Genomic DNA, 27,827 nt, shown 5'->3' with positions numbered 1-27,827 from the left:
GTTAAGGGTTAGTTTTGGGATTATGAAAAAAAATATACTAAAATGACAACTAAATGATGGTTTTATACTATAGGGACAACCATGCTGAATTTTTGTTCCATTTTGACAATTTTCTCAAAAAAAAAACTGGTATCAAGATTCTGAAAGACAAATCTATAACGTGTTGGTATAAACAAATTTTAATAGACGACAAAATCATGACAATATACAATGAGCTAGAGAAGGAAAATATCATATATATATATAATTTTATTATTAGGTTACTAATGACTTGATTCAAATATAACAATCTTGTACAATATTTTTTTCTATAATGACTATTTTAACAGAGTAGATAAAACCAATTTAACTAATCAAATCGGAGATACATAAGAACTGTATTTAGAATATATTAATTATGTTTATAAAATGATGTTAACAATAATATATATTTATGATCCAAACAGAGATACACAGTATATAGAAGTTTTTAATTATAAACTGTTATCAATTTTGTGATACTTAATTTTTTGATCTATTATACTTTTTTACTGGCTTATATCCATAGCATATAGGCTCAAATTTATCCCAAACACAGTCTTCGTACGGTAATTTAATCAGCACAACAACCACGAGGTTAAATACGAAAGCTTCACAACACATCAGTTTCTTGTGTTCCAAAAAGCTGGGATTCTCTTTTGTACCCTCGTAACTATTAAAATCCATCGCTCTCTGTAAGTATGAATCCGAATTTTGCTAGTGTCTCTCTGATACTAGTCACTTCATCGAAACAAATTGTTTGTTTGATCTGAAGAAAACCAAGCAAAACACTCTCATGTGGTAATTCAAAAAAAATAAAAATTAGAGAAATGTTAAATGAGTCATTTCAACACCTACTCACGTCTCAAACGAGCCTCTCTCCTCTGCCTCTGAATATCTCTCTTTCTCTGTTCCTCTCGATTCTGTTGATCATTATCATTCTCTTGTGTCTCCTGTGAGAACAAGTAATTCAAATGAGAAATAACAGTAAATGACAGAGCAAACTCTGTTTCATCTAATAGTAGAGAGAAGACTGAGGTCGTGGTTATGTTGTTTCTTTACCCTCAAATTCTCTTCCTGCAGATTGTCTTCAGCCTCTGTACTCTGCTTCTCATTATCTTCCTGTCTATGTTTCTGCAAATTCTCTACGAATCATTCTCTTGGATCACAGTAAATCAAAAGTATAAAAAGATGACATTTAGTTATAGTTACCCTCTTCTCTGGACTTAGACTTGACCTTGACCTTGACTTTGACTTTGACTCAGTTCTGTGTCTTTTCTGACCCTGAAGAAGAGACTCAGTAAAGTCTTTCACACTTGGCTGATAAGAATAGTATATAGTAACTGCGTTGAAATTACCTGACGCGTATGTTCTGCACCATCCCTTTTCTTTGAATGATCAAAATCACAAGCCGTACTTACATTTTCCTCTCAGATAATACTGAAACGAATTGCATATAGAAGAGCAAATGATTACCTCTTAAATGGTTTTAGAAAACTAGAACAAACTTGTGTGCCTTTTGTTAGATGGACTCATGGACAATAAGCTTAATTCAAATGCATCACGCTCAGCAAAATATAGTTTTAGTCACTCTACAATATGCACTCGTACCTTACACTTTGGCATATTAAACTTGTCTGGTGGTATCTCCTATTAAGATGTTCCACAGTAAGCCGTAAGGTCTATTGCAACTTATAAATTTATAATAAAGCTAAATAGATAGTTTTGTTTCTTACCTTTGGGTGATTGTAGCGACAAGTCTCTCCATAGCCACATCGACCAGTTCTTAGATAAAACTGGCAATCTTTTGTACCGGGACGAACTAGATACTCACTTTATGCCGTCATCCCGCTTTCATTTGCTTTCATCAGGCTAAAGGTACTTAAACGTCACATAATTATTCCTAATATACTGATTTTTAATCACAGGATACGTAATCAAAATAAAAAATGATATGAAGTTTCAAAATGCTATAAAAGTTAGACCAAATGGTGCATTATGCAATACTTATCTCGAAAGGACGGTTAAACCACCCGTGATTTCACACTTGAGGGATTTGGATCCATGACCTAGACTAGTATGGTAAATTTTTAGTACGCTGGTCTCTGACCTACTTTGACTTCTTTGATTTTTAATCCGAAAACCAAAAATTATTAATGCACATCGCGCATGAATCATTTAGTTAATCAGAGATTTCAATGCATATGTGCATATTTAAGGACTTTCTGGTTTTTTCATAACCAAAATGTCATAATATAATCATATTACAAAATATGTGAAAACCGTTTAAATTGATGACGATTATTCGAAATTTTTGTCATTCTTTGGGAAAAACTTCTCAATGCATAAATCACTATATAACATATGATCAACAATCAATTTCATAAGAAGCGACAAACTTACCCTTATAGCAGAAATGTTGAATTGCTTTCGAAAGCAAAATTCCTGATCAATGGCAATGAAAAACCTAATTTTTTGGGGGGGCAACACCTAATTTTATTTTCTAATTGATTACTTGTGTCATTTTATGCTTTATAACCCCCTCCCTCCCCATTTATTATGTTGATTTCTAGAAAAAACGACACATATAGATAAAATGATACATTTTTCTTATTAAAATTTATTATTAAAATTATGATTATTGATATTTTAATTAACTTTTTAATATTTGTTTCTAAATCATCTTTTTGTCAAATGGAAAATATCTTTAATAAATGTATAATGTTTAAAACATATGATATTTAATAAAAACGAATCTTTTTATATAACTCAAAAATAAATTTAATATAAAAATACGATATCTTTAATATTAATATATCATCAGAATCTATCTCTACTTTCATACTATTGTAGTATTGTGATTGACTACACTGCTTTTTGGAACTGTATACAGTGCCGGTCCAGCATAATCTCATGCCTAAAGCATAAATAAATAATTTGCCCCTTGAATAGCCGCTTAGACTGAACTGAAGAATCTGGAGCTTTCCAAACATCGCCTCTGATATTCCTTTAAAGACTTCAGAAGCGTTATCTGCAACTGAAAGACACTAGTATCTAAGCATGATCATAGCGCTCAGGTCACCAAACTTACCATCTTTTTGAGATTCTGCAGCTCGCTGTGCAGGCCCTAACAAAACAATTTGTATCAAACCATATAATCATATAAATCTGTATATAGCTATATATTTTTCGCAAACGTAAATTGAGTGATCAACCGAGCTAAGAAAACAACAAATGAATAAATCACAAGATCGAAACTACAAAAAGTTTGACCTAAATCTTCCCAACAGGTATCGGTTTGTTGCATACCAAACAATCTCAGACTTCTCTTTGGTGTCTCGTAACTCTGTTTCATCTTTGTTTACCCTAAACTCTTCGTTCCTCAACACTCTCTCCAGTATCTCCATACTCTCTTGAGCTTGCCTCCTACTGTTTTGTCTATCTCTCTGTTCCCCGGACAATCTCTTCAACCTCTACCCTCTGACCCCCTTCTCCATGTTCAATCCCCGTTCGCTTGTATCCCGCCGCTATATCATCTTTAAACACGCTCTGGAGACTCGTCACTAGTTCTGACTGAGAATTAAGATATCCCATATAACTAACTTAAAACAGTAAAGAGATAAAAGATATAACATTTAGTTAAAGTTACCTTCCTCGCTGCCATAGAGCTCGACTCTGTCTGATGTTTCCTCTCATCAAATTTCCTATCAGAAGTTGTAGCCTGAGTATCAACGTTCAAAAAGACAACGTCAAATAACATGGGTAAGAAGAAACTCAGTGACGTCTTTCAAATTTTGGCTGATATATAAGAAGTAACCGAAACCTGAAGCATAGGTTATACACAAGACATGTAACTTGGAGAGTAAACCAGACAACATGAATCTATTGTAAATGGAAGTTAGAGAACAGATATTGTTTCAGTTTAGTTTACCATCAATCTTTGTTCCTGCTCCTCACTCTTCTCCTCCCCAAGATATCTCTGACGTCCACTGGTCTCTCTCTGTCTATGTTGCTGCACAATCTCTTGACCGTCTCTCCTTCCCATCTCAAAATATCTCTGACGTTCAGTGATGTCTCTCTGTCTGTGTTCCTGCACATTCTCTTGAGTCTGTTGATCACTGGTCTCTCTCTGTCTATGTCTCTGCACAATCTCTTGACCGTCTCTCATTCCCATCTCAAAGTATCTCCGAGAATCAGTGATGTTTCTCTGTCTATATTTCTGCACAATATCTTGAGCGTCTCTCCTTCCCATCTCAAAATATCTCTGCCACTCAGTGTTACCTCTCTGTTCCTGCGGATCCTCATGAGCCTGTCTTTGTTCCTTTTCCTATAGAGAAGAGAGACTCAGTTTAAGCATTTTTTCACATTTGGCTGAAAAGAAAAAGTAGGCGATGAAATAACCTGAGGCATAGGTTCTGCACCATCCCTTTCTTTTGGGTGAGAAAACTCAGCTAAGATCTTCAGATTTGAAGAAAGTGCTTGACGCATAGTAGTATTATTAGGTAAACGAGGAGCTTCATTGTTCTTTGCGTGAATGAATTTACAATCTGAGCCGTCCTTACAATATCCTTTCCTGAAGAACTGCGAGTAAAAGACTCAAATGAAAGTTTTGTGTTTACTTTTGCTACAAGGAACATAAGCTTAAGTAGATTTGAGATAAAAATCAAATGAAGTATGTAGAGTAAGTAGTACCTTACAAGTAGGATGATTGAAAAGGCAATTGGTTCCATGGTCACAGAGACCAGTCTGTAGATAACTCCTACATATTCTTTCACCTGGACGAACCTTATACCCACTTTTTACTTTATTTACCCTCTTCCACTCTGTTTCATCATGCCTTCTCAGCTGCTGCTGTTGCATCTCAACATCTCTCGGTTGTTTCAGTACGTCTGCGTGATTGCGAACCTGACCCGGTCCGTTCATTCTTAAACCGGATTCGTTGTTCTCCTGAGAAATTCGCATTCTTGATTCAATCATACTACTAATCCCTGTACAGTACTAATAACATAGCAGAGTAAAAGATCCCTTTACCCTCTTCCCTTCCCAGGTTCTTGGATCCCTTTTGTGTCTCCGGTCAGTTCTAACATCAGGTTTGCTCGACCTCAAATCCAGATTTCGTTCCTGAGAATCAAACCGACAAGAATCAAACGTCACCCTTTTCACAAGAACATATCTCGACTCTGTTTCCATGGACGAGTAAATACAGTAAAAAAGAAAGCAGAGTAAATTGTCGTCGAGTTTTCTTACCTTGGTTTCTTCCATGGATAGCGACTCTGTTCCTGCAGAGTAAGTTTATTTAGCCTCTTTCGATTATCCTCTCTGGGTTCTTACTCTTGTTTATTCCGTTTTTTTTGGGTTTCTCTTTTCTTTAGCGCTCTCTTCTCTCTCGAAAACTCTAAAAGTTTGATTCTTTTAAATGGAACACTCTCAAGTTTTCTTGCTTGTCAAGATAGTTTCCACAACTGTACTTTTTATAATACACTCGACTTCATTTGTTTTTTTTTCTTTTTGGAGGGAAAATGTTCCTCGTTTCTCTAAAAAATGGTTTTTTTTTGTTTCTTGAACAGCTATTCTGGTTACGGCAATAAGGGAAAAAATTAATAGCTTCAAAAATACATTTTACAAAATATCCACTTTCTTCCCATCATGATTGAAATCGTAAAACTATTACTCCCTCCGTTCCACTTTAAATGGAGTTTTAGGGAAATTTTTTTGTTCCATTTTAAGTGATGTTTTCAAGTTTCTAGGTAAAAAATAAATACATTTTAATATTTTTAATTATTTATATTATGTAATATAATTGTTTATTAGTTGAAATTACTTTAATCATTATTGTTTTTAGGTAAACGAGAAAAATAAAATAAAAGTTTGTAATTTCTTAATCAACGTGCAAAAATCTCAAAACTCACTTATTTTAGAATAGAGGGAGTATCTTACAACCATGAATTAGTTATTTTTGGTTTCCAAACATTTAAATATTTAATGTAGTAAAAGTAAAAGAATGATATAAAGCAGGCTTGTCTTTTTACAAATGGAATGACTAAATATAATCGGAACCATTCTTCAAATGGACATAAAGTCATACAAATTTTTTCTTGTCAGATTTCAAAAACCAATTGAGAGAAAATGTTTTCGATGATTCAAATTCAAAACACATGATCAAGTCTCAAACTAGCCTCCCTCCTTATTTGGTTGATCATGAGCATGTTTCTCCTGGTGAATAAGTCAATAAAAACTGAGTTAAGTTCTATTTTTCTCCTATTGAAATCTTATGGAGTCAGTTAAATTTCATGATTATCTTATACTATTACTACCTTCAATCTTTGGTTCTCCACGCTCTCCTCAAATTTCTTTTACCATCTTCCTCGCTCGTATGCATCCGGCAACTATTTCCTCAGAACTCTCTTCAGCCTCTATCTCCAGCTTGTCAGCATCTCTCTGTCTCTTTTTGTCAAGCTTGTCCTGAGAGAGTAAATCAAATGAAAATCCACACAGTGTATATAACAAAGGAATTAAGGTACCGTTGTCTTTTTCAACTTGCAATGACAGTGAAGAAGAGAATCAGATATAGTTTCAGTTTCTTTTTTACCTTTACTCTTAGTTCCTCCAAAAACGCTTTAGACTCTCTCTCTTTCTGTCTACTTGCAGATTGTCTTCTTGACCATGTGCACTATCTACCTTGTGATTCTCTGGTATCTCCTGAGTTAAAAAAAAAAAGTAAAACCCAAAAGAATTAAATCAAATGACAACAAGAGTAAGTTCTGTTCTCCTTATCTTTACCATCTGCTCTCGCTTGAACCCAGCCACTATACCATCACATATTTGACTTAGGCTTCTGTTATACTTCTTCTCAATATCGAACACCCAATCTTTAGTTTCATTCTCCTCTTGCCAGTAATCTTGCTTATTCTCTCCAGCTTCTGTCACCCTCACCCATTAAGTACGGAATAGTCTAAACGACAAATCACAGTAAAAAGATCGCAAGTTGGGATCACCATTCATAAGAAGTTGTTGTTTTACCAACTTCTTATTTCATCGCTTCTTCTTCTTCTTCTTCTTGGCAGATTCTCTCGACCGTCTTCTCCCATCAAAATTTCTCCGACTTCTTGTTTCAGTGCCAATGGTCCTCTCTTTCTTATTCCTTTTTTTTTATTATTACTCTGTCTCTCTCTCTATCTTCTTTGTTTGCTTCAAATCAAAATTCAAAGAATGTTTTTTTTTCCTTTAAATCCAAAACTCTAAACGCTGATGTGTTTCCGTATAAGTGTTTAACGAATTCTCTGTCTTTACACTCAACAAAATATAAAGGTTTGTATTTTGGCGGGGAAATGATTTCTGGTTAATTTTTATTTACTTAACAAAACAAGATAGTATATAACAAGTAGATAAAACAGAGTAGACTGTGGTTGAGTTTTCTTTGGTTTTACCTTCTTGGTTTCTTCCATGGATATCGACTCTGTTCTTGAAGAGTAACTTCTCGTATCTTCTTCTCCTTTACCCTCTTTGATTCTCTTCTCTTCTGGGTTCTTACTGTTGTTGTATATTCCGATTTATCAAAGGGCGTTTGGTCTAGTGGTATGATTCTCGCTTTTTTTCCAATCAGTTTTTTATGTGACGGACTTGTCTTTGGTTAAAACGCACCGTTTTTGTCTGGGGGTGATTTATTGGCGATTAGGGTTTTCGATAGCCGCTTCACCAAGGCAGCTTTTTCCGGCGCCGCCGATGCCTCCGACGGAGGACTTGGCTGCCTCGGAGCAGAGGGAAGGGTCTCCAGCAGGTTCACAGACGTCCACTACTCCAGTTATGAATCGTTCATGGGTTAATGTTGCACAAGAGCAGAGAATTCTAAAAAAGTACGAAGTGGAAATCACGAAAACTGATGGGGTGGATTCAGTTGTGGTTCCAGATGAAGTTTTTCATGATCCTTCACCGTTGTGGGAGGATTTTTTGATTGGGAAATTCCTAGAAAAAGCTCCTCACGTAGGAAAGGTTCACGCCATAGTCAACAAGATATGGACAACTGATAAGACTAAGATGGTTGAAGTGTATGTGCTAAACTCTACAACTATGAAGTTTCGGATCATCGATCCAGAGATGCGCAAAAGGATACTCAAAAGAGGTATGTGGAATCTAGCAGGAGTTCCGGCGGTTATGTCAAAGTGGATGCCTTTTGCGGAGGAAGTACAACCCGAACAAACGTCAGTACCGTTGTGGGTTCATATGCGCAAAGTTCCTATGAACATGTTTTCATGGAAGGGTCTCAGTTTCTTGTCGAGCTCGGTAGGGACTCCAGAGAGGTTGCACCCAGAAACAGCACAGTGTGTGGACTTTAAAATTGCAAAAATATTTGTAAAGGCAGATCTTACCAAAGAGCTCCCACGAGCTATGACTTTTAAAGTTCAAGGAAAGGAAGCAAGAGTTGAATACTCTTATCCATGGCTGCCTACGAAGTGCACAAAATGTGGGAAATGGGGACATTCAGTTCAAACATGTGTGGTGAGGGAGAATTGCAGTGATGAAAAGGTGGCACCAAACGCAGTAGAGGATGTGGTGATTCCAAGTGTAGAGGGAACAGTGGCTCATGATATGCAAGTAGAGGATGATACTCTGATATTACAGAAGGAAACAAATGATGCTCAAACTGAGAACATGGAGAAGGAAAATGAGGTTAACGTAGCGCCGGAGAATGAGTGGACGACTGTGTCTCCTGGTAAGGTTGGTCGATCTGCTGAAAAAAAGGGGAAAGATGTCGAGCATGGGCAGGATTCCATTCTCTCAAACTCGCGTTTTTCGGTTCTAAGTTTGGATGAGGAGGATGGGGAAATTATTGAAAGAGTGGAAGAGGCAGAGAAAGGGGACCTCAAGGAGCTTGAGAAGGTAGCAGAAACACAAGCATCTCTGAGCGAGGATTTAAAGAACACTGGCGTAGAGGAAATTCATGAGAAAGAAATCCAGAATACTATATCTCAGGAAGGTGATGAGATAGTAGGATTGATTAAAAACAGAGAGGCTAATGAGACAACAATGGAAACTCCAGAGGAGGGAGCTTCACAAAAGGTGATTGATGCAGCGACAAAAGTTAGAGAAACGACCTCCCTCAGGCCTTCTCTTCCTCGGAGCTCTAAAGAAAATCACAGTGTTTTATCCAACTCAGCTGTTCAGAAAGCAAAGGATGCGTCCAGCTTTTTGAATAAAAAGTCCCTCAAAAAGAATCATTAATGTCGTGTTTTTTCTGGAATATTCGCGGATTAAACAAGCCTACTAAACACACAGTAATCCGGGAATGGATCAAGAAAAACACTCTTCAGTTTGGATGTATTTTGGAAACAAGAGTCAGGGAGAGCAAGGCTGATCGGATTGCTTCCTCTGTATTTAGAAACTGGTCGATGCTATCTAACTATGAACATAGTAGATTGGGAAAAATATGGGTGGTCTGGGGCCCTAAGGTGAGAGTCACACCCTGTTTCAAAAGTTCACAAATGATCACATGTTCTGTCTTGATGGAGGGAGCTCAAGATGAAATCATATGTTCATTTGTATATGCTGCTAACCGAGAAGAAGAAAGAAGAGTTCTTTGGGAAGATCTAAAAAGTCACCAAGACTCTCCTATGATAAGAAATAAACCTTGGATTGTGATGGGAGATTTCAACGAAACTTTGGAGATAGAAGAACATTCAGGATATCTTAATTCTCCGCTGGTAACTTCGGGAATGAGAGAGTTTCAAGAAGTGGTACAATACTGTTCAATGCTTGATATGAGCTACCATGGACCCAAATTTACATGGACGAACAAGAGAGATTTTGAGCTGATTTGTAAGAAGCTGGATAGAGCCTTGATGAACTCTGTTTGGATGCAATCTTTCCCTCAGTCTCACTGTGTTTTCGAGGCAGGAGGATGCTCGGATCACCTGAGGTGCAAAATTAAAATTAGTTCAGAAGAACTGCAGCCAAAACGACCATTTAAATTCGTCAATGCAGTTGTGGATTCACCGGACTTCCTTCCTCTGGTAGAAAGGTTTTGGGCTGAGACTCCTGAGATATATAGCTCCACCTCTGCCATTTTTAGACTATCAAAGAAGCTTAAGGAGCTCAAGCCTTCGCTTCGAAGTTTGAGTAAAGCTCATGTCGGAGATATCACACGACGTACGAAAGAGGTCTTTGAACAGCTTTGTGCTAGTCAACAAAGAACTCTGTCTACGCCAACTCAAGCTAACTTAGCAGAGGAAAAAATGCTCTATGAGCGCTGGTCTCATCTATCATCTATTGAGGAAAAAGTCTTAGGCCAAAAGGCGAAGCTACATTGGCTATGTGTAGGCGATGGTAACAACAGGCACTTTCATAATGCGGCAAAGACTCGGGAAGTCAGGAATACTATTCGAGAAATTAAAAGAGATGATGGATCAACAGCTGCTACTCAGGAGGACATAAAGACTGAAGCAGTTAACTATTTCAATGGTTTTCTTGCGCATCAAGTATTGGACTATCAGGGTATCTCAGTTGAGAAGTTGAAGGAGATTCTGAATTTTGAATGTGAAGAGCTGGATCAGACAATGCTAGCGCAGGAAGTCACTGCAGAGGAGATAAAGGAGGTTATTTTTAAGATGGCAAGAAATAAATCTCCAGGACCTGATGGATACACTTGTGAATTCTACAGAGCAGCATGGTCAATTGTTGGTAAGGAGGTGGTGACAGCAGTAACTTCTTTTTTTGAGTTTGGTTTCTTGCCAAAGGGTGTCAATTCCACAATTTTGGCATTGATCCCTAAAAAAGACGAGGCCATAATGTTCAAAGATTATCGGCCAATCTCCTGCTGTAATGTTCTATACAAAATTATCTCCAAGCTGTTGGCAAACAGGCTGAAAAAAGTGCTACCGAAATTCATATCCCCGAGTCAATCTGCATTTGTAAAGGACAGGCTGCTGATGGAGAATGTCCTCCTAGCTTCGGAATTGGTTAAAAATTATCATAAGGATTCTGTCTCATCTCGATGTGCGCTTAAAATTGATATATCAAAGGCTTTCGACACAGTGCAGTGGCCTTTTCTCTTGGGAACTTTGAGGGCATTGGAGTTTCCGGGGAAATATATTACATGGATAGAGAAGTGCATCACGTTAGCCTCTTTTTCTGTTCAAGTTAATGGTGAATTGGCTGGCTATTTTAATAGCAAAAGAGGGCTAAGGCAGGGTTGCTCTTTGTCTCCATACCTGTTCGTCATCTGTATGCAAGTGCTATCTCGGTTGCTTGATAATGCAGCTATATCTAGACAGTATGGCTTCCATCCTTATTGCCAAAGTTTGAAACTTACGCACTTATGTTTCGCGGATGATGTTCTTGTGTTTTCTGATGGGAAGAAGCGATCTGTAGAGGGTATGCTTGAGGTGTTTCGGCAATTTGCAGAGTTCTCGGGTCTGCAAATAAGCATGGAAAAATCAACACTCTATCTTGCTGGAGTAAAGGATACAGAGAAAAGTGAAATTCTTGAGCACTTCTCCGTCGCGTCTGGTACATTGCCAGTTCGTTACCTGGGATTGCCTTTGATGACAAAACAAATGTCGGTGGCTGACTATACTCCTCTTATAGAGAAGATCAGAAATCGCATAAGCTCATGGAACAATAGATTCCTATCATTTGCTGGCCGACTCCAACTGGTAGGATCTGTAATTCATAGCTTGACAAACTTTTGGATCTCCGCTTTTCGACTACCGAAAAAATGTATTAAGGAAATAGATAGTCTTTGTGCGGCTTTCCTCTGGTCTGGCACAGAGCTGAATGCAAAGAAGGCGAAAGTCTCATGGAAAGACTGTTGCATGCCAAAAGAAGAAGGTGGGCTGGGACTGAAATCAGTTGCTGAAGCAAACAAAGTGGCGAGTCTGAAACTCTTTTGGAGGTTAATCTCTTCCCCATCGTCTCTATGGGTTAAATGGGTCAAGAACTACTTGATACGAAAGGGTTCTATATGGACAGTAAAGGAGAGTTCTACACTTGGTTCATGGATATGGAAAAAACTCTTGAAGCATCGGGACGTTGTTAAAGAGTTTTTGAAAACTGAGATACGAAATGGGGAAGAAACTTCTTTTTGGTTTGACGTCTGGACTCCGGCTGGAAGATTATTTGACATCACAGGCAGAAGAGGCTGTATTGACATGGGCATAAGACTAGATGCAACAGTCGACATGGTGATTAAAACGCATCGTCGACGACGGCATAGAGTGGAGACGCTAAATGATATAGAAGATCATATTCAGCGACTGAAAGAGAGAGGTCTCCTGGAAGGGGAAGATGTTAAGCTGTGGAAGAGGGGAGATAAGTACAAATCGGTCTTTAGTTCCAAGGAGACATGGAAACTAATTCGAGTACCTCAACCGAGAGTGAGCTGGAATTCTGGGATCTGGTTTGCTTTTAACACACCTAAATACTCTTTCATGGCTTGGCTTGCAATTCTCAACAGGCTTGCAACAGGAGACCGAGTTCAGCAATGGAACACAAGCAACCCTAGCTCTTGCGTGCTCTGTAATGATCCGATGGAGTCAAGAAATCACTTGTTCTTTTCCTGCAATTTTTCGGAAAGTGTGTGGAAAGGATTAACTCAGAAACTGTTGGCTGCGAGCTATACTCATCAGTGGGATCAAGTCATACAACTACTGCTGGATAAAAACAGAGACAAGACTGAATTATTCATAGTGAGATATGTGTTCCAAGCTACTCTATATGCCATATGGAGGGAACGTAATCAGCGAAAGCACGGAGAAACTCCAATGACATACGGACAGATAATCCAAACGGTGGACAGGATTGTTCGCAACAGGCTCTCATCCATCCGTGACACGGCGCACACAGGTGGATTGGCCAAATGGTTTGCCACTCGATAGCTACTTCAAGCTCTGTTTTGTTTAACTCTTGATTAAAAAGCTTCAACTCCAATGTAACACAAAGTGTAAAACAGTTTTTTTGTTTGAATTAATTTAACATTCTTTCAAAAAAGTTGTATATTCCGATTTTTGGGTCTCTCTCCCTCTTCATTTATCTCTGGAAAACTCTAAAAGTTCGATTCTTTCTATAAATGAACAATTCTAATAATGTTTCTTGCTGCGCAAGATAGTTTCCATAACGGTACTGTTTATAATACATCTTTATTACTCAACGCAGCTTCTGTGAAAAAATCACAATTTAAAAAAAAAACACAGTTATATTGTTAAATAATAAATAGAGATTTGTCAATGTACACAAAGCTTAGGAGAGGGAGTTATTAAAAGAGACATGATGAGCCTGTAAGTGCTATTTTACACAGCCAACTCCAACAACCTCCATGTTTATTAACTTCGACGTTAACCTCTTCTGATAAATAATCCGAGTCGTTCTGTACTTGTTCGATCTCGTTTGTATAGATTCCATCACCGCATTGAACAATCTCGTCTATATACTTTCCTTCATCGCTTTCATCAATGTCGTCTGAGTCGATTCGAACACCGCATTTAACAATCTCGTAGTCTTCGGAGGGCGTGCAGCTGAATTCGAACAATATCTCACTGCTCAATTCAATACATCTCTCTTGGTAAAATAAACACAGATGTTCCGATTGTAATCCGGGGGACTTATCAGGTAAGCAAAGGTACTTCCAATTTTTTTTAGCGAAGCCACCGTTTTTGCCTATGAGAGTACACGATAAAGCGATAGGTGTTCCCTCTGTCGACCTTCTAGGGGAAATCACAATGCAAGCTTTAAATCTTAAGGACTCGGAGAAAGGATTATCACCGTCGCGACGAATGGTCAAGAAATGTCCTGTAGCTTGGTGACAGAACTCTGCTGGCACTTCTCTTCCGGGTAAGATTCTCTCCCCGGAAGTTAGTTGGATAATTTCTCCTCGTGTTTGTTGGTTCAGTTTGAGGCAATTGATGAAATTGAGGTTCAGATCTAATATTGATGGGTCAAACGACGTGCATGACACGCTCTCCAGTGACTCGCAGTCACATGCATTTAAATGCCTCAGCGAAACAGGAAGCTGTGGCAGACATTTTAGTTTACTGCAGCCCCCTACATATAGGTATAATAGCCCATGAAGATCTTTGATGCAATCTGGAATCTTCTCAATACCCATAAAACATAGGTTTAGAATCTCACACTCCGGGAGATGTGTTAATGTCTTAAAGTTTCCACTGCCCCCTATAAAGAGTGTCTGAAGACGAGTGCAACGCATAAATGATGCAGGGACTTCCTCTACCAGTGTATCATCTATTCTGATACGTGAGACGTGCGTAGAAATTTCAGGTAAGCTCCTTAATTGTGAGCATCCAAGCATATCGACGTGTTCAAGAGATGCCAAGTTGATTAGAGTTGGAACAACTTCTAGTTTTGCGCAGCTGTACACATTTAGAGTCTGTAGTTTCTGAAGTTCCGACACGGAGGAAGGAATCTCTACCAAACTCTCGCAGAAACTCAGGTTCAATTTCTCAATATTTGTAGCATTTGAAAGATCTGGTAGTTCCTTCAAACGATAGGATCTTCTCAAAACCATTTTCTTGAGATTTGCAAGTGGCTGAGTATAAAGAAAATAATCAGAACATAGAGAAATAAAAGTATATATAGAGAGATATTTAAAGTATAAAAATATTCAACCTGGGTTCCTTGCCAAAGCTTTTCAAGATTGCTCTCCTGCAAATTGAGTTCGACAAGATATTCCGGATGAAATGTGCGAGGAAGGGCATTCCTTGGGTATGCCTCCCAGTGTAGTAACCTTAGTTGAGGTGGAAACTCCAACTCCTCAGGTATTTCCACTCGATCATTTTCAACATACCTTGTCTTGTAGACATGTAAGAAGCGAAGGTTACGCATTCTCTTCAGAGCTCTCTCATTTATGACAACGTTGTTGATACCAGACATATCCAACGATATACCTAAAGCAGCTCTATTATCCTAAAACAAATGAGTAATTTGTTAGTACTTTAAAAAAAATGTTTCCCCTGCACCAAATTAATTTACTTATTTAGATTGAAGTTAAAAGAAAAAACTCACTGTATCATCATTCTCAAGGACATAACAAATCTCCTGAGCATCTATTAAGATGCGTCGTTTCCAAGGCTCTTGTCTTTGAATAGCTTGTCTACCCACTTGTTGAAGTAACTTGTGCATTACTATTTCCCCGAGGGTAGATTTATAAATGAGTGATTTGTCAGCTAGAATTTTCAATCCTCGTTTGACATTCAAGTTACTGTCAGCGAGCATTGCCATCACATCATCATCTTTCTTGTAGTTGAAAAAGACCGCAATGTGGAGAAACAGAGCTTGTTCGTCCTCGTGTAAGCTATCATACCCAAATCTGAGTACTCCCTCGATATCTCGATCGAGACTAGTTTCTAGCCTGTCCAGTAGAGCTTCCCACTCATCCTCCTCTTTCCCACGTAAAGCTGACCCCACAACACGGAGACCCAATGGAAGGTTATCAAAACTCTTTGTTACTCTTTCTGCAAGCTTTTTGAAAGCATCAGGTGGTTGGAATTTTCTAAAAGCGTATGTGTAAAAAATCTCAAGAGCATCTTCTCTACATGGAAAACCCACATGGTAAGTAGTTTTAATACCATGTCGCTCCAAAATATCTTGATCTTCGGTGGTTACTATGATCCTACTTCCAGGACCAAACCAACTTGTTTCGTTAGCCAAAGCCTCCAATTGCTTTAGATCATTCACATCATCAAGAATGATAAGCACCTTTTGGTCGCAAAGCCTTTCTTGTATTGCACCTAAATGGTATATCCTCATACCATTTTGGTCTAAGATCTTTGAAAGAAGTTGCTCTTGTAAACGCAGCTTCAAACCATATTCGTCAAGACCACTATTATAGCTTCCCCTAAGATTCTCCACGAAACAACTCAGCTGGAAACTGCTAGAGAGTAGGCTATGTAAAGCTCTAGCAATGGTAGTTTTACCAATGCCTGCAGGGCCACAAATTCCAACTATCTTAGCTTCATCCTCCTTATCCAAATCTAAATAATATTTCATTTTCTCCAGATGTGCATCAAGTCCCACCATGTCTTCAAAGTCCCTAGAGATTGTAGTGTTTAGCTTGTTTGAAATATCTCTAGAAATCTTTTCAATCATCTTTGACTCATTGTCCCTAACAAGAGAGAAAAAGCAATATGAAATTAAAAAGAAGTTTTACATAAGCATGGGCATTCGGGGTCCCAATCGGGTTTCGGTTTTATCCAATCGGGTTTCGGTTTTTCGGATTTATCAAAATCAGTCTCATTCGGGTTATATGAAAGTTCGGTTCGATACCGGTTCGGATTCTATCGTGTTCGGATCCCAATTGGTTATTCGGTTTAAAAGTACCTGATTTATACCTACTTTGTAACCAAAACATAAGTAAAATCGGTTCTTTGGTTTTAAAATACATGATTTGTACTTATTTTGTAATAAAAATATAAGTAAAATCAATTTAAAAATAAGAAAGGAAACTCAACCGTGATTATTCAAAATCAAATGAAAAGTAAATATTTTATTGATAGAAAGAAAACCAAATAAATGAAAGCATAAAACGAAAATGAAGTTCTCATTAAATGAGAAACATTGTTCAATAAAACAAAAAATAATCTAAAAAATTTAAAGCTTCGACCGCCACTTTCAACCATCAATTTCATGTAATAGAACCACTAACCTTCATTCAACTGATATTTATTTTAGATGTTCAATATATCTAAGTGTATTTTGTATACATATTAGGAATTTAGATCATGTTTGGTACAAGATCTTTTTGGGGTTTTGAATATTTTGGGTTCTATCGATATTCATTTAGATTCAGTTCGGTTCGGATAATACCATAATCTAAAATACTATAAAACAAGATTCATTCGTATTTATGTCGTGTTCGGACCAGTTCGGTTGGGTTTGGTTTATTTGCTCAGCCCTGGTTTTACAAGAGAAAAGAAAATGATTTAAGGAAAATAAACAAACCAGTTTTGAAAGTGTTCCCCCGCTATGTTTCCAACATCGTTCAAAGCTTGACTCCATGCTCGCCTCTTCTCTTTTGTTGCTCGAGAACATGTTTCACTGAAAGCCCTCCCAAACTCTCTAGTCTGTTTCCGCACATCAGATGGATCGACTCCGTAGAAGACCGTCATGACTATTTGTCCCATAGCTTCCCTGCACTTGATAATCTCCAACAACTCATCCAAACACCATCTCGAAGAAGCATAGTTCTTTGATAGCAAGACGATTGAGATCCTTGACTCCCTAATCGCTTGTGTGAGAGCAGGTGCGATTGTTTGGCTTTTCTCGATCCCTTGATCATCGAACATTGTAATCCCATTATAGTTAAACTGTTTTCTTAAATGGCTCAGAAATGTTTTACGAACGTCTGCTCCGTGGAAGCTCGCAAAGACGCGGTATCTCCAGGTGCGAGGTGAAGAAGAAAAAGATGCCATGAGATAGAGTGGAGAGAAAAAATCAAAGATCAAATATACACAAATGTTTCTGCTAGAGTCGTAAAAGACGGAGATAATGGAAGTGGCTTATTCGCCGTTGGCTTTTGGCTTTTGCTAAACATTGTCTTTTGACTTTTCCAAGCTTTGTCTTAACTCTTTTGAGAAAGACAGATGAAACTACCTAGCTGTATCTCAATAATAAGAAACATTTAATAAAATAAATTCAAAAAGAAATCACTGTTGTCAATATATTATTAATATTATCGAGAAATTAGATTGTATATACACAGAAAGGCTATACATTCTGTCACTGTATATATTTAAATTAATACGATTTAACTAACCACTATATGCCTACACACTTATTATATCTCCTAGTATTATAGACTTATAGTATCATAAGCTATTATGCAGTGAGTCTTATTATACGTCTTGTTATGATGTCTTACACTATGGTCGTGCTTTTTCCTTTAAAAAATCATATGCGCAATTGGCACATTAATTATCAACTAACTTAATAATTTGCAACGATGGAAAAATCATCAGCCCAACCATAAAGTCCATGTCCAGAGCTTTTAAAATGTCTACCATACTCCTATTACTTTGTTGTTACAGAAAAAAATATAAATGTTTTGTAATGATGATATACATGCAATCATGACCTAGTCTATATATACAAACAATATAAGTATTTGTATAGCATATTCATGTCTAAAAATAGCCAGCAAATGCTGATCAATAGGACAACATTAATTGACGATATATTTTGTAGATTTAAACACTACATATACAAATATTCGTATCAGGCAATTGATATATTGTTTATATCTTTCCTGCAACGATCAATACACTGTTTCACATGAATTTGTTTCTTTATTTAGGGATTAGACATAGTTTGATTTTTTACAGAAATCAACTACATAAACAGTGATATTTTGCGTAAAGAAGATGCAGTAGACATACGATCATTTGATGATCCACAACTTCACTTGCCTCTCACGAAAAATCATAAGTGTTTTACTAGCAATAGTACTTTCAGTTTAAAAAAAATTCTTCACAAATCGGAATTTCTTTTCCGGCGAGATTCCAACGAGTCACAGGTTTTGCCATCTCAGCACACTCGATTAGTATGTGTCACTAGGCCTGGGCACGGATCGGATATCCGGGTTTTTGAAGGTATTTGTGATTTGCTTCGAATGTTACGGATATCTAATTTTCCGATTTGCTTTGATTCGGAAAAATACGGATATTCGGAAAAACGGATATCCGGAAAATAAATAGATATTTGCGGATATTTGCGGATACTTACGGATATCTCATTTGTTTTGATTAATACAAATAATCTTAAAAATTTGATACAAATTTTTTTTGGAAAATATTTTTTTTTGCATGATATAAAGGATAAAAATTAAAAGATACAATGAATCTACATATTTTGTAAAATTTTAAACTTAATTAACAATTATAATAACACAAAACTGAAGAAAAAATTATAATTGTCATAAATGTTTTTTTCCTTTTATGTAATATTTTTATATAAGTAATAATATGAATAGAATCTGTCAAATCATATGTTAGAATAATAATTTTATACAATTAAAATTTTAAATATAATCAAAATATACATGTATTTATATATTGACGGATCGGATCGGATATTCGCTTCCCAAAATTTTAGTATTTGTGATTTGCTTCGATATTAACGGATATTGAATTTTAGTATTTGCTTTGCTTCGAAAGCTTACGGATATTCGGAATTTTCGGATCGAATAGTAACGGATAACGAACCGAATCAAATTTCACGGATAAAATGCCCACCCCTATGTGTCACAGTCCGGTCTATGAAATGTAGATATGTATGTAATATATACCAATTATCCAGTTTTCTTTAATGGTAGTTGGTTATTTAAGTTAGTGGTCGTTAATTTAAATTATTATCAGGACATTGTTATTATTATTCTCATATCTAATAAGTTAAATAATGTATTTCAATTATCCGGATATCATTATTGTTAGTTGGATTATTTTATCAATAGTTGGCTACTTAAATAATTATCCAGATATTGTTATTGTTAGTTGAATTTTCGATCAATAGTCGGTTATCACTATAGACTCAAAGTCGTAGATTATTCTCGTTTCCTAAATTATGTAATGTAATGTATATCAAATTTTCACATATCATTATTGTTATTTGGATTTTTTGATTAGTAGCCGGTTATTATAACTAGACTTGTTGATGAGGGAAAGAGCAAAAATGAAAAAGTCTACGCCATTGTAACTCATAGGTCGTAACTTGTTGTAGTTTTCTTGATCCAAAATTTGCAATAACATATGACTGAAAGTATTGTTAGTTGGATAATACTTTTTAAGTAGAACTAATTATTCCATTAGCCACAAAAAACAAGACAAATATATAGTTTTACACCATGATTCTCTCTTCCAAAAAGTTATGAGGCTGATGTAAAATACATGATTTCCTTGTGCGAGTTTCACTCTGCTAGAAAACCGAAGCCAACAAAGACCAAACACACCCATACCTTGTTAAGGAATCTATGACTTCAAATCATCGGAGAATCTTGAAGTTGACCCAAGAGTCCGAAAGGGGAAGCTGGAGAATGCGAGAAGCTTTCATTGCAAAGCTTCAGTGGATCTGAGGATGAAGATCAATACAGATCTCCATGGGAGGACAAAACCTGCAAATAATCAGACAACCTCAAATCTACAAGATAGGTCCACAAATCCAACAAAAGAAGAACTGGTTCTACCGAAACAGAGAAACATAAGGAAAAAAAGATCAGAAAGACACAATGCCGAGGGTAAAAATCCATCAGACACTGGCCCTAAAACCCAGATGCGTGCTGCTTTGATTCACACATACTCTAATCAATCCCTAAACAAGACAATATGACATCAACAACTAGAGACATGCTTTACTTCTGATGATATCAAACCCATAAAATTCATACATAAGGTTAACAAATTAGAGACTAAAACCTAAGTTAAAAACCCCCACAAATAGAAAACCCACAATGAAATCATGGATTCAGTCAAAGAAACCAAATCAGGAATCATATAAGAGAAGAGGATGATAAGATGATATACCCTGAAGACGAAGGCGTTGAGCAGCGTCATTGGATTCATATTTCATTTAAGGAGCATTGCGTGAATCTCATACTCACTGTAGTTATCAGCAGTGATCTCTTTGATGGTCTCAACCGTCTTCATGGCACCCGCCGGAATCGAAATCCTAGCACCATTCCCAACCATCCTCTTTTTTCAAAAAAATATAGCTTCTGGTAATTGAATCTGGGACCAAACCGAAAATGTCTGAATAGCCATGTATATGTATGTATACGAATACGCAGGAGAGAGAAGGATGGGCTTTGAAACTAGTTGGTGCGTCAAGGAGGAAGAGGAAGTAGAATAAGAAGGAACAGGGGCGAGAAAGGAGAAATAAAAAAAAATATAGAGTGTGGTTTTTGGAAGTGTATGTCTTTCTTCTAAATTCATAATTTTGATAATTACAATAATTATAAGGAGAGAGGAGAGAAATGGGTTTTGGAAAACGATACGATATATGTTGGCCCCGAATGGTAATAGCGGATTATGCGGTGCGCGGCAAGCGGATTAGTTAGTGCGGTGCGGTTTTACTGTGGTTTATACATGAGAAACGCATACTACGGAACAACTGTGGTTCGTCTAAACAGTGTGGTTTATAACAAAATATGAACGGTGATATTTATAATGAGTAGTGTAACTGCGGGGTACATATAATCTATTTTATAAAAACTAAAATATTAGTTATACTAATTTAATTTTAAATTATTTTTAAAAAATTATATAGCTGAAATATAAATAATATTTTTGAGTATTTCGACATACAAATAATATTTTTAAATTAATTGATTATTTCAAAAATAAATATATTTAAATTTATAAATATATAAACTATAAAAATTTGGATATCCATTCAGTTCTCGATTCGATTTCGGTTCGGTTCTAATTTTTCGATTCTAGAGATATAAGTCCACTAGTATAATTGACATGATTAAAACCCGAACAAAATTATATTTCAGTTTCATTTTACTGTTCCAGAAAAATGTGCCCAGACCTACTTACTACCATCAAACTAGGGTTGGACAAATCTAGATTCCGAAAAATTTAGGATATTCGGATACTATACCGGATTCATCGGATTCGTTGATTTAATGTCTTGATATCTGGATATTCGTCTGTATATCGTACTACCACAGATATCTGGATCCGTAAAAATATATTTTTAAAAATAATAAAATTCTAAAAAAATATCATAGATTATATACTTATACAAGATTTATAAATAAATATATATATACATATATATACACACATGTAAATAACACTAAAATATTTAAATATAATATTATAAAGATAATGTTATGTATAAAATTTAATATATTTTTAAAATAGGGCACCGAAATATTAGTGATACTAATATAATTTTTAAAATATAGTATTTTTATTTTAAAAGGTATTTTATATATCAGAAATATGAAATTAAATATGATACTATTGAGATTTTTATAGCTAATATCATATTTTATTTAAAATATTATAATTGAGATTTTTTTTAAGAACAGAATTAATTTAAGTTTGTTATTTAAAATAAAAAAATGTCAAAGTCAAATTATACCATATTTGTACGGTTTTAGGCCTTAACAAAATGGTGCAAATTTTGATATATATAATACGATTTTATTTATATCCAAACTTTTATTTGAATAAATGTGTTCTAATTATTGATGTTAGTTAAACAAATTTTTTTAACTTACTCAGTTCAAAATAATAACTATAAAGAACCACACCCTAAAACACACCTCATTTGAGGTGTTATGACTATACATCGGCGTTCCATTTATTTGTTCGTGTTGATGAAATGCCGACAGCCCACTTAATTTTTGTATCAGTTGTCATTATAATAAAATTGCAATTGTTGAATGGTGACTTATTTGCGGTCGGTCCCGTCCCTCATAGAAAACGCATGCAACATTCATAGTCATTGTATAGGAAAAACAAGGACAAAACTGCCATTAAAAAAGAACAGATCAGCAAAAAAGGTGAAATTTCATATCGAACTCTCCATGAGATTCATAGTTGCATTACTTATAGCTTCCTTCTTCGTAGACAAAGCTGATTCGCAAATTACACAGTTTTCGTGTATATACGCTGCAATTACTCAAATCATATCCTCTCAACTAATTGCTTTTTCCTTAAAAGATCACGTTATTTTCTTTTTGTTTTGTATTTGTGTAAAATATTTTTTTTAAATAATTAGTAAAATAATTTAATAATTATATTAAAATATTTAGACTAAACTTATATTAATAGATCATATTTCTATTTAATAGAGTAGATCATAAATCTATACCATTTGTTCCTGATATATTTTTGTCACTGCCACTTCTCTTTAGGCTCCGAATGGTAACAATGGTTTGAACGATCCTGGACAAGCGGTTAGGTTAGTGCGGTGCGGTTTAACTGCTGTTTATGTTAACAAAACGCATATTGCGGGACAAATACAATTCGTCTAAAAGAAGCGGTTCAAAACATGTGTGAATGGTGATAAAAGTAATAGATAGTGCGGGACAAATGTTTAAATGGTGATTATAAAAAATGCGGGAAAATATAAAATAATATTTTACTGTACATTATAAATATATTTTATATTTCTTATAAAGCACAAATAAATTACATTCAGAAGATAAATCGGTATGAAAATCAATGTTCCCTCAACTGTTTCCACATCATCTAAATCGGTATGAAAATCAGTCTCTTCATGTGTGTCGAATCCTCATGTTTCTGACATGACTTCAGCAAAATCTGCATCAGAAAAAATTGAAATTTTGATAAAATTATGCAATCCTATTGCAACTATTATCACTCCCTTTTGTATGTTAATACTATATCTTGGAAAATCACAAAGAATTCTTCATTTTTTTCCAAACTCCAAAAGTCCTCTCTGTAACTGAATGTAGAGACGCATGATATCAATTAAAAGATTCTTCTTTATTCCGTGGAGCAGGCCCATAGTTGAACTGAGACATATGATATCTGACAACATTGTTTCGTGATGACTTATATGGAGCCAAAAATCCTTGCATGTTTGGATAACCCGAGTCAACGACATAAAACTTTTCCATTAGAGGCAAAGGAAATTAGGATCGCTTTATTGTGCCATTGTGAGAACAATTATATCATGATAAGATACTGATGCTCCATTCCATATATATGTGAATAGCATATTGAGATCGCAGATTGCCATGATATTTAACGACACATTATCGTGTTGGTTCCAATACATTCCTTGTAACTCTAGTGGCACTTTTACGCAAAAATGAGACTCATCCATAGCTCTAACAAATCCACTAAAATATAGATAATATTTTGGATGTATTTGAAGTCTTTCAGGAATTCAGTATAGTTCTTATCTTGTTGGAGTTCTGATATAATTACACACAAGTAATTTTGTCGTTTTAAGAATTTCTTTAAATTTTTTTTTCACAGTCTCTTGATTTCGTCCCAATCTCAACCCAACATTTCTTTGAACTTCATTGTGCTTGCATATTCGCAAAAATATAGACACACTTTCTTCAATGCTTACATTTGAATTTGGTTGTAGACCATAATTCGTTTGTAGCATGTTACATAAAATCCGGAAACATGGCAGCGACATTCGTAGGAGTTGTAGACAAGCAGCATCATCTACTTGAAGTCGAAACCACATATTTCTCCACCCTTTACCTCCGTCTGTCTAGGCAGGTGCTCTATGAAAATATCGATCATAATAATTCAATGTGGGCTGAATAATCAACTCTTCGAATAGCTCATTTTCTAAATTCCATAACTCAATTCTCTCTTCATAAGATAGCATGTAGATGTTTTGTGATCGCAACTGACAGATACGAAACGCCTGCAAATTAATAAACATGTGAAATGCTTCACTAGACATATATAAATAATAACCATTAACACACCAAAACATATAAAAATATTTTAAAGCATTACAACATGACAAAACATTAACACACCAAAACACATAAAAATATTTTAAAGCATTACAACATGACAAAACATTAACACACCAAAATAATATTTAAATATTTCAAAACATTACACTATAACAATAAATTAATACACCAAAATAATATTAAAATATTTTAAAATATTACGACTTAACAAAACATTAACACACAAAAAATAATAAAATATTATATCACAATATCAAAACATGACAATCAGATCGCTAATCTTCTCCTGAATCACTTTGATGTCATGTATTATGTTCTTCTGTGGTTCTCCAAATGTTGAACAGACCTCCATGTCTCGGTTGTTGCGATGTGCTTGCAGATTCAAAATAATTTGTGAAACCGATATTCGGTGATGGTGTTTGGTGAATTTTGGGTGAAGTATATGTGGTTGTACCTTCTGGATACTTTCATTGATTATTCATTGGACTTTCAACTTGATTTTAAGCTTCAAATCCAAATTGAACATTTGTGGGTGTTGTTCTTGAAGAGCCGTCTTACTGAAAATTTGATGCATGTTGACCATGATGAAAATTTTGTGGAATGTCCATTGCTGATGATATGGTGGTATACTCCATTGTTGAACATTTGAGCGTGTGTTCCAACCGAGACCACTTGGAGGTACACCCCCACGGTTGAGAATTTGGTGGTGTCCCCCAATATTGGCTCCGAATGGTAACATCGGTTTGAGCGGTGCGGGACAAACGGTTAGGTTAGTGCGGTGTGGTTTAACTGCGGTTTATGTTAACAAAACGCATACTGCGGGACAAATGCAATTCGTTTAAAAGAAGCGGTTCAAAACAATATGTGAATGGTGACCAAAGTAATAGATAGTGCGGGAAAATGTTGAATGGTGATCATAAAAAGTGCGGGAAAATATAAAATAATATTTTACTGTATATTATAAATATATTTTTTATTTTTTATAAAGCACAAATAAATTACATTCAGAAGATAAAATTAATTTATTGATTTTTCCCATAAAAGATTTGCAATATTATCTCTTATTTAAAACTTATGTCCTCCATCTGTTCCCTCAACTGTTTCCACATCATCTAAATCGGTATGAAAATCAGTCTCTTCATGTGTGTTGAATCTTCATGTCTCTGACATGACATCAGCAAAATCTGTATCAGAAAAATTTAAAATCTTGATAAGATTATGCAATCTCATTGTAGCTATTATCACTCTCTTTTGTATGTTAAACTATATCTTGGAAAATCACAAATAATTCTCCATTTTTTCTTCCAAACTCCAAAAGTTCTCTGTGTAACTGAACATAAAGACGCATGATATCAATTAAATAATTCTTCTTTATTCCATGGAGCAGGCCCATAGTTGAACTGGGACATATGATATCTGACAACATTGTTTCGTGATGACTTATAAGAAACCAAAATTCCTTGTCTGTTTGGATACCCCGAATCAACGACATAATACTTTTCTATTGGAGGCAAAGGAAATCAGGATCGCTTTGTTGTGTCATTTTGACAATGGCTGTATCATGACAAGATCTTGTTGCTCCATTCCATATATATGTGAATAGCATATTGAGATTATATATTGCCATGATATTCAATGATGCTTTATCGTGTCGATTCCAATACACTTCTTGTGACTTTGGTGGCACTTTTACACAAGTCCCATCCATAGCTCCAACAAATCAACTAAAATATGGATAATATTTTGGATGTACTTGAAGTCTTTCAGAAATTCGGTATAGTTCTTGTCTTGTTGGAGTTCTAATATAATTGAATGCAACTAATTATGGTGCTTTAAGAACTTCTTTAAAGAAACATACTTTGTTGAACTTTTTTAGACAGATAAAAGAATAAAAGGAACATACCTTGTTATGGTTTGAAAACAAAAAAAAAAATTCACCAGAAAAGGAAATAAAGCGAGATGGAATTTGATAATTGAAGTGTGTAAATTGACTGTACGTCTTCCTTTTATAGTGTAGATATTTTTTATTTTTTTGTTGTATTTGAAAATAATAAAAACAATTGAAAACATCACAAACCACCAAAAACCACTGTTTTTCTACATAAAATATGGGTATGGGCGTTTTACCTTCTAACAACAGAACATGGAGAATTACTCATTTTCTATTATTTTAAAATTAAAAAAAAAAAAGCAAAACGAAAAGTAAGGTGAATGGCGACAGCTTTTGTCCCGTCCCTATCTGTTTTGTGGACCACATTCACCACACACACCCTTAGTTATGATTAAAACGGTTTCCATATAAACTCTCAATTCAATCGTATCAAGAATCAAACGTGTGGGTGCAGCAATAACCATCATTTTTGTTTAATAATTTTTATCTTTGGTGTTCTCTTTGTTGATAGCTTTTAGATACAAAAAGTGGGGCCGTTTAAATTGAAATCAAAATGGTGGTTACAAAAAATAAGTAGTGAGCGTAGAAATACAGTTTATGAAATATATAAGTAAATTTGTTTTTTAAGTTGGTCTAGTGGCACAAAAGTAATATTCCAAAGAGTTGCAAGGGTAATTGTTAATAATGATTTTGTATTAATAATATTGATATTCTCTCAACTAATTTATTGATGCTACTTGTGCCCATTTCTTCTTTTTGTCAAGAAATAACCTTTAATTTTGAGATAAACATCCACCAAACAAAAAGTTAAAAAGACATAAACACACAACCAACAAAATAAAACCATAATTGTACTACCAAGAAAATTATATTATGCGCGTAGCGCAGACCGATTCTAGTATATATGTATATATATGTTTTTTAGTGAAAGACTGCATCATACATAAATAGTTGATGTTAAATTTGTTATTGAGTCTGTAAGTATACGACAATAAATTATTTTGCTGATTTTTAAATTAATATTATATTTATTAATAAATATTAGGAAGATAATTATGTTTGTATGGTGGTCAAAACACCTAGTTTAATAATTAAATTCGATGAATCAAATGTTAATTAAAACCGAAATATAATAGGACAATCATACATTAGGTCATCATACAACGACAATCAATGTACTCATAGTACATAACCAGTCTCTACACTTCACATTTCTTTAAAAAATATATAATAAAGCTTGATTGTGTGTCTACACGGATTCTATTTTTATAAATAAATATTTATTTGTATAAGTAGTAGTATATATTTTAAAATTTTATCATATTAAATAATTATTTAATATAATTTCTAAACACAATAATTTATAGTTTATATCGAGTAATTTTATTTATTTTTTAACTTTTTGTCGGAACTTTTAAAATCTTTTTGTCAAGAGAGAAAAAAAAGTAAGAGGTTTATGTTAGTGGGGTTAAACTATACGAGCATGGTGGGGTTAAC

The 27,827-nt window shown here is 35.1% G+C and overlaps 2 protein-coding genes, 2 long non-coding RNA genes and 2 pseudogenes across 4 annotated transcripts; all 6 read right to left on the bottom strand.

The window, feature by feature from the left end:
* Positions 1-518: 518 nt before the first annotated feature.
* On the bottom strand, positions 519-2,504 carry LOC130500239 (uncharacterized). The gene is made up of 8 exons (XR_008938872.1): positions 2,422-2,504; positions 1,755-2,087; positions 1,630-1,668; positions 1,377-1,458; positions 1,231-1,302; positions 1,081-1,152; positions 881-971; positions 519-787 (listed from the first exon to the last, which is right to left on the bottom strand). It is a non-coding gene; the product is annotated as an uncharacterized LOC130500239 (long non-coding RNA).
* An 880-nt stretch (positions 2,505-3,384) lies between these two features.
* On the bottom strand, positions 3,385-5,676 carry LOC108859762 (putative zinc finger CCCH domain-containing protein 9). The gene is made up of 7 exons (XM_056985626.1): positions 5,266-5,676; positions 5,050-5,139; positions 4,711-4,965; positions 4,384-4,599; positions 3,950-4,345; positions 3,668-3,739; positions 3,385-3,591 (listed from the first exon to the last, which is right to left on the bottom strand). Exons 1-7 carry the CDS (start codon positions 5,278-5,280, stop codon positions 3,457-3,459), a joined length of 1,179 nt encoding a protein of 392 aa, XP_056841606.1. The 5' UTR covers positions 5,281-5,676; the 3' UTR covers positions 3,385-3,456.
* A 7,510-nt stretch (positions 5,677-13,186) lies between these two features.
* On the bottom strand, positions 13,187-17,570 carry LOC108809114 (disease resistance protein RML1A). The gene is made up of 4 exons (XM_018581250.2): positions 16,963-17,570; positions 15,028-16,126; positions 14,632-14,928; positions 13,187-14,551 (listed from the first exon to the last, which is right to left on the bottom strand). The coding sequence occupies exons 1-4, from the start codon at positions 17,430-17,432 to the stop codon at positions 13,265-13,267; spliced, it is 3,153 nt and encodes a 1,050-aa protein (XP_018436752.2). The 5' UTR covers positions 17,433-17,570; the 3' UTR covers positions 13,187-13,264.
* Positions 17,571-19,794: 2,224 nt separating this feature from the next.
* LOC130494825 (uncharacterized) lies at positions 19,795-20,931 on the bottom strand. Its single transcript, XR_008934262.1, has 2 exons — positions 20,535-20,931; positions 19,795-20,125 (listed from the first exon to the last, which is right to left on the bottom strand). It is a non-coding gene; the product is annotated as an uncharacterized LOC130494825 (long non-coding RNA).
* Positions 20,932-23,262: 2,331 nt separating this feature from the next.
* Positions 23,263-23,820, bottom strand: LOC108845695 (uncharacterized; annotated as a pseudogene).
* Positions 23,821-25,594: 1,774 nt separating this feature from the next.
* Positions 25,595-26,797, bottom strand: LOC108845684 (uncharacterized; annotated as a pseudogene).
* Positions 26,798-27,827: the final 1,030 nt, after the last annotated feature.

Source organism: Raphanus sativus, chromosome 1, assembly GCF_000801105.2.
Source record: "Raphanus sativus cultivar WK10039 chromosome 1, ASM80110v3, whole genome shotgun sequence".
NCBI lineage: Eukaryota > Viridiplantae > Streptophyta > Magnoliopsida > Brassicales > Brassicaceae > Raphanus > Raphanus sativus.
The sequence above is the reverse complement of the archived record's forward strand: the minus strand, read 5'-3'. Positions and strand labels throughout refer to the sequence as shown.

What these genes read in the sequence shown, in the direction of transcription:
- LOC108859762 (XM_056985626.1), bottom strand. An exon ending in GAACCTGGGAAGGGAAGAGG is followed by an intron (nt 4,966 to 5,049) that starts GTAAAGGGATCT and finishes CGAATTTCTCAG; the next exon opens with GAGAACAACGAATCCGGTTT. An exon ending in AGCAGGAACAAAGATTGATG is followed by an intron (nt 3,740 to 3,949) that starts GTAAACTAAACT and finishes GTTGATACTCAG; the next exon opens with GCTACAACTTCTGATAGGAA.
- LOC108809114 (XM_018581250.2), bottom strand. Translation starts at nt 17,432, where the DNA reads ATGGCATCTTTTTCTTCTTCACCTCGCACCTGGAGATACCGCGTCTTT. An exon ending in GGGGAACACTTTCAAAACTG is followed by an intron (nt 16,127 to 16,962) that starts GTTTGTTTATTT and finishes CTCTCTTGTTAG; the next exon opens with GGACAATGAGTCAAAGATGA. An exon ending in TCCTTGAGAATGATGATACA is followed by an intron (nt 14,929 to 15,027) that starts GTGAGTTTTTTC and finishes CATTTGTTTTAG; the next exon opens with GATAATAGAGCTGCTTTAGG.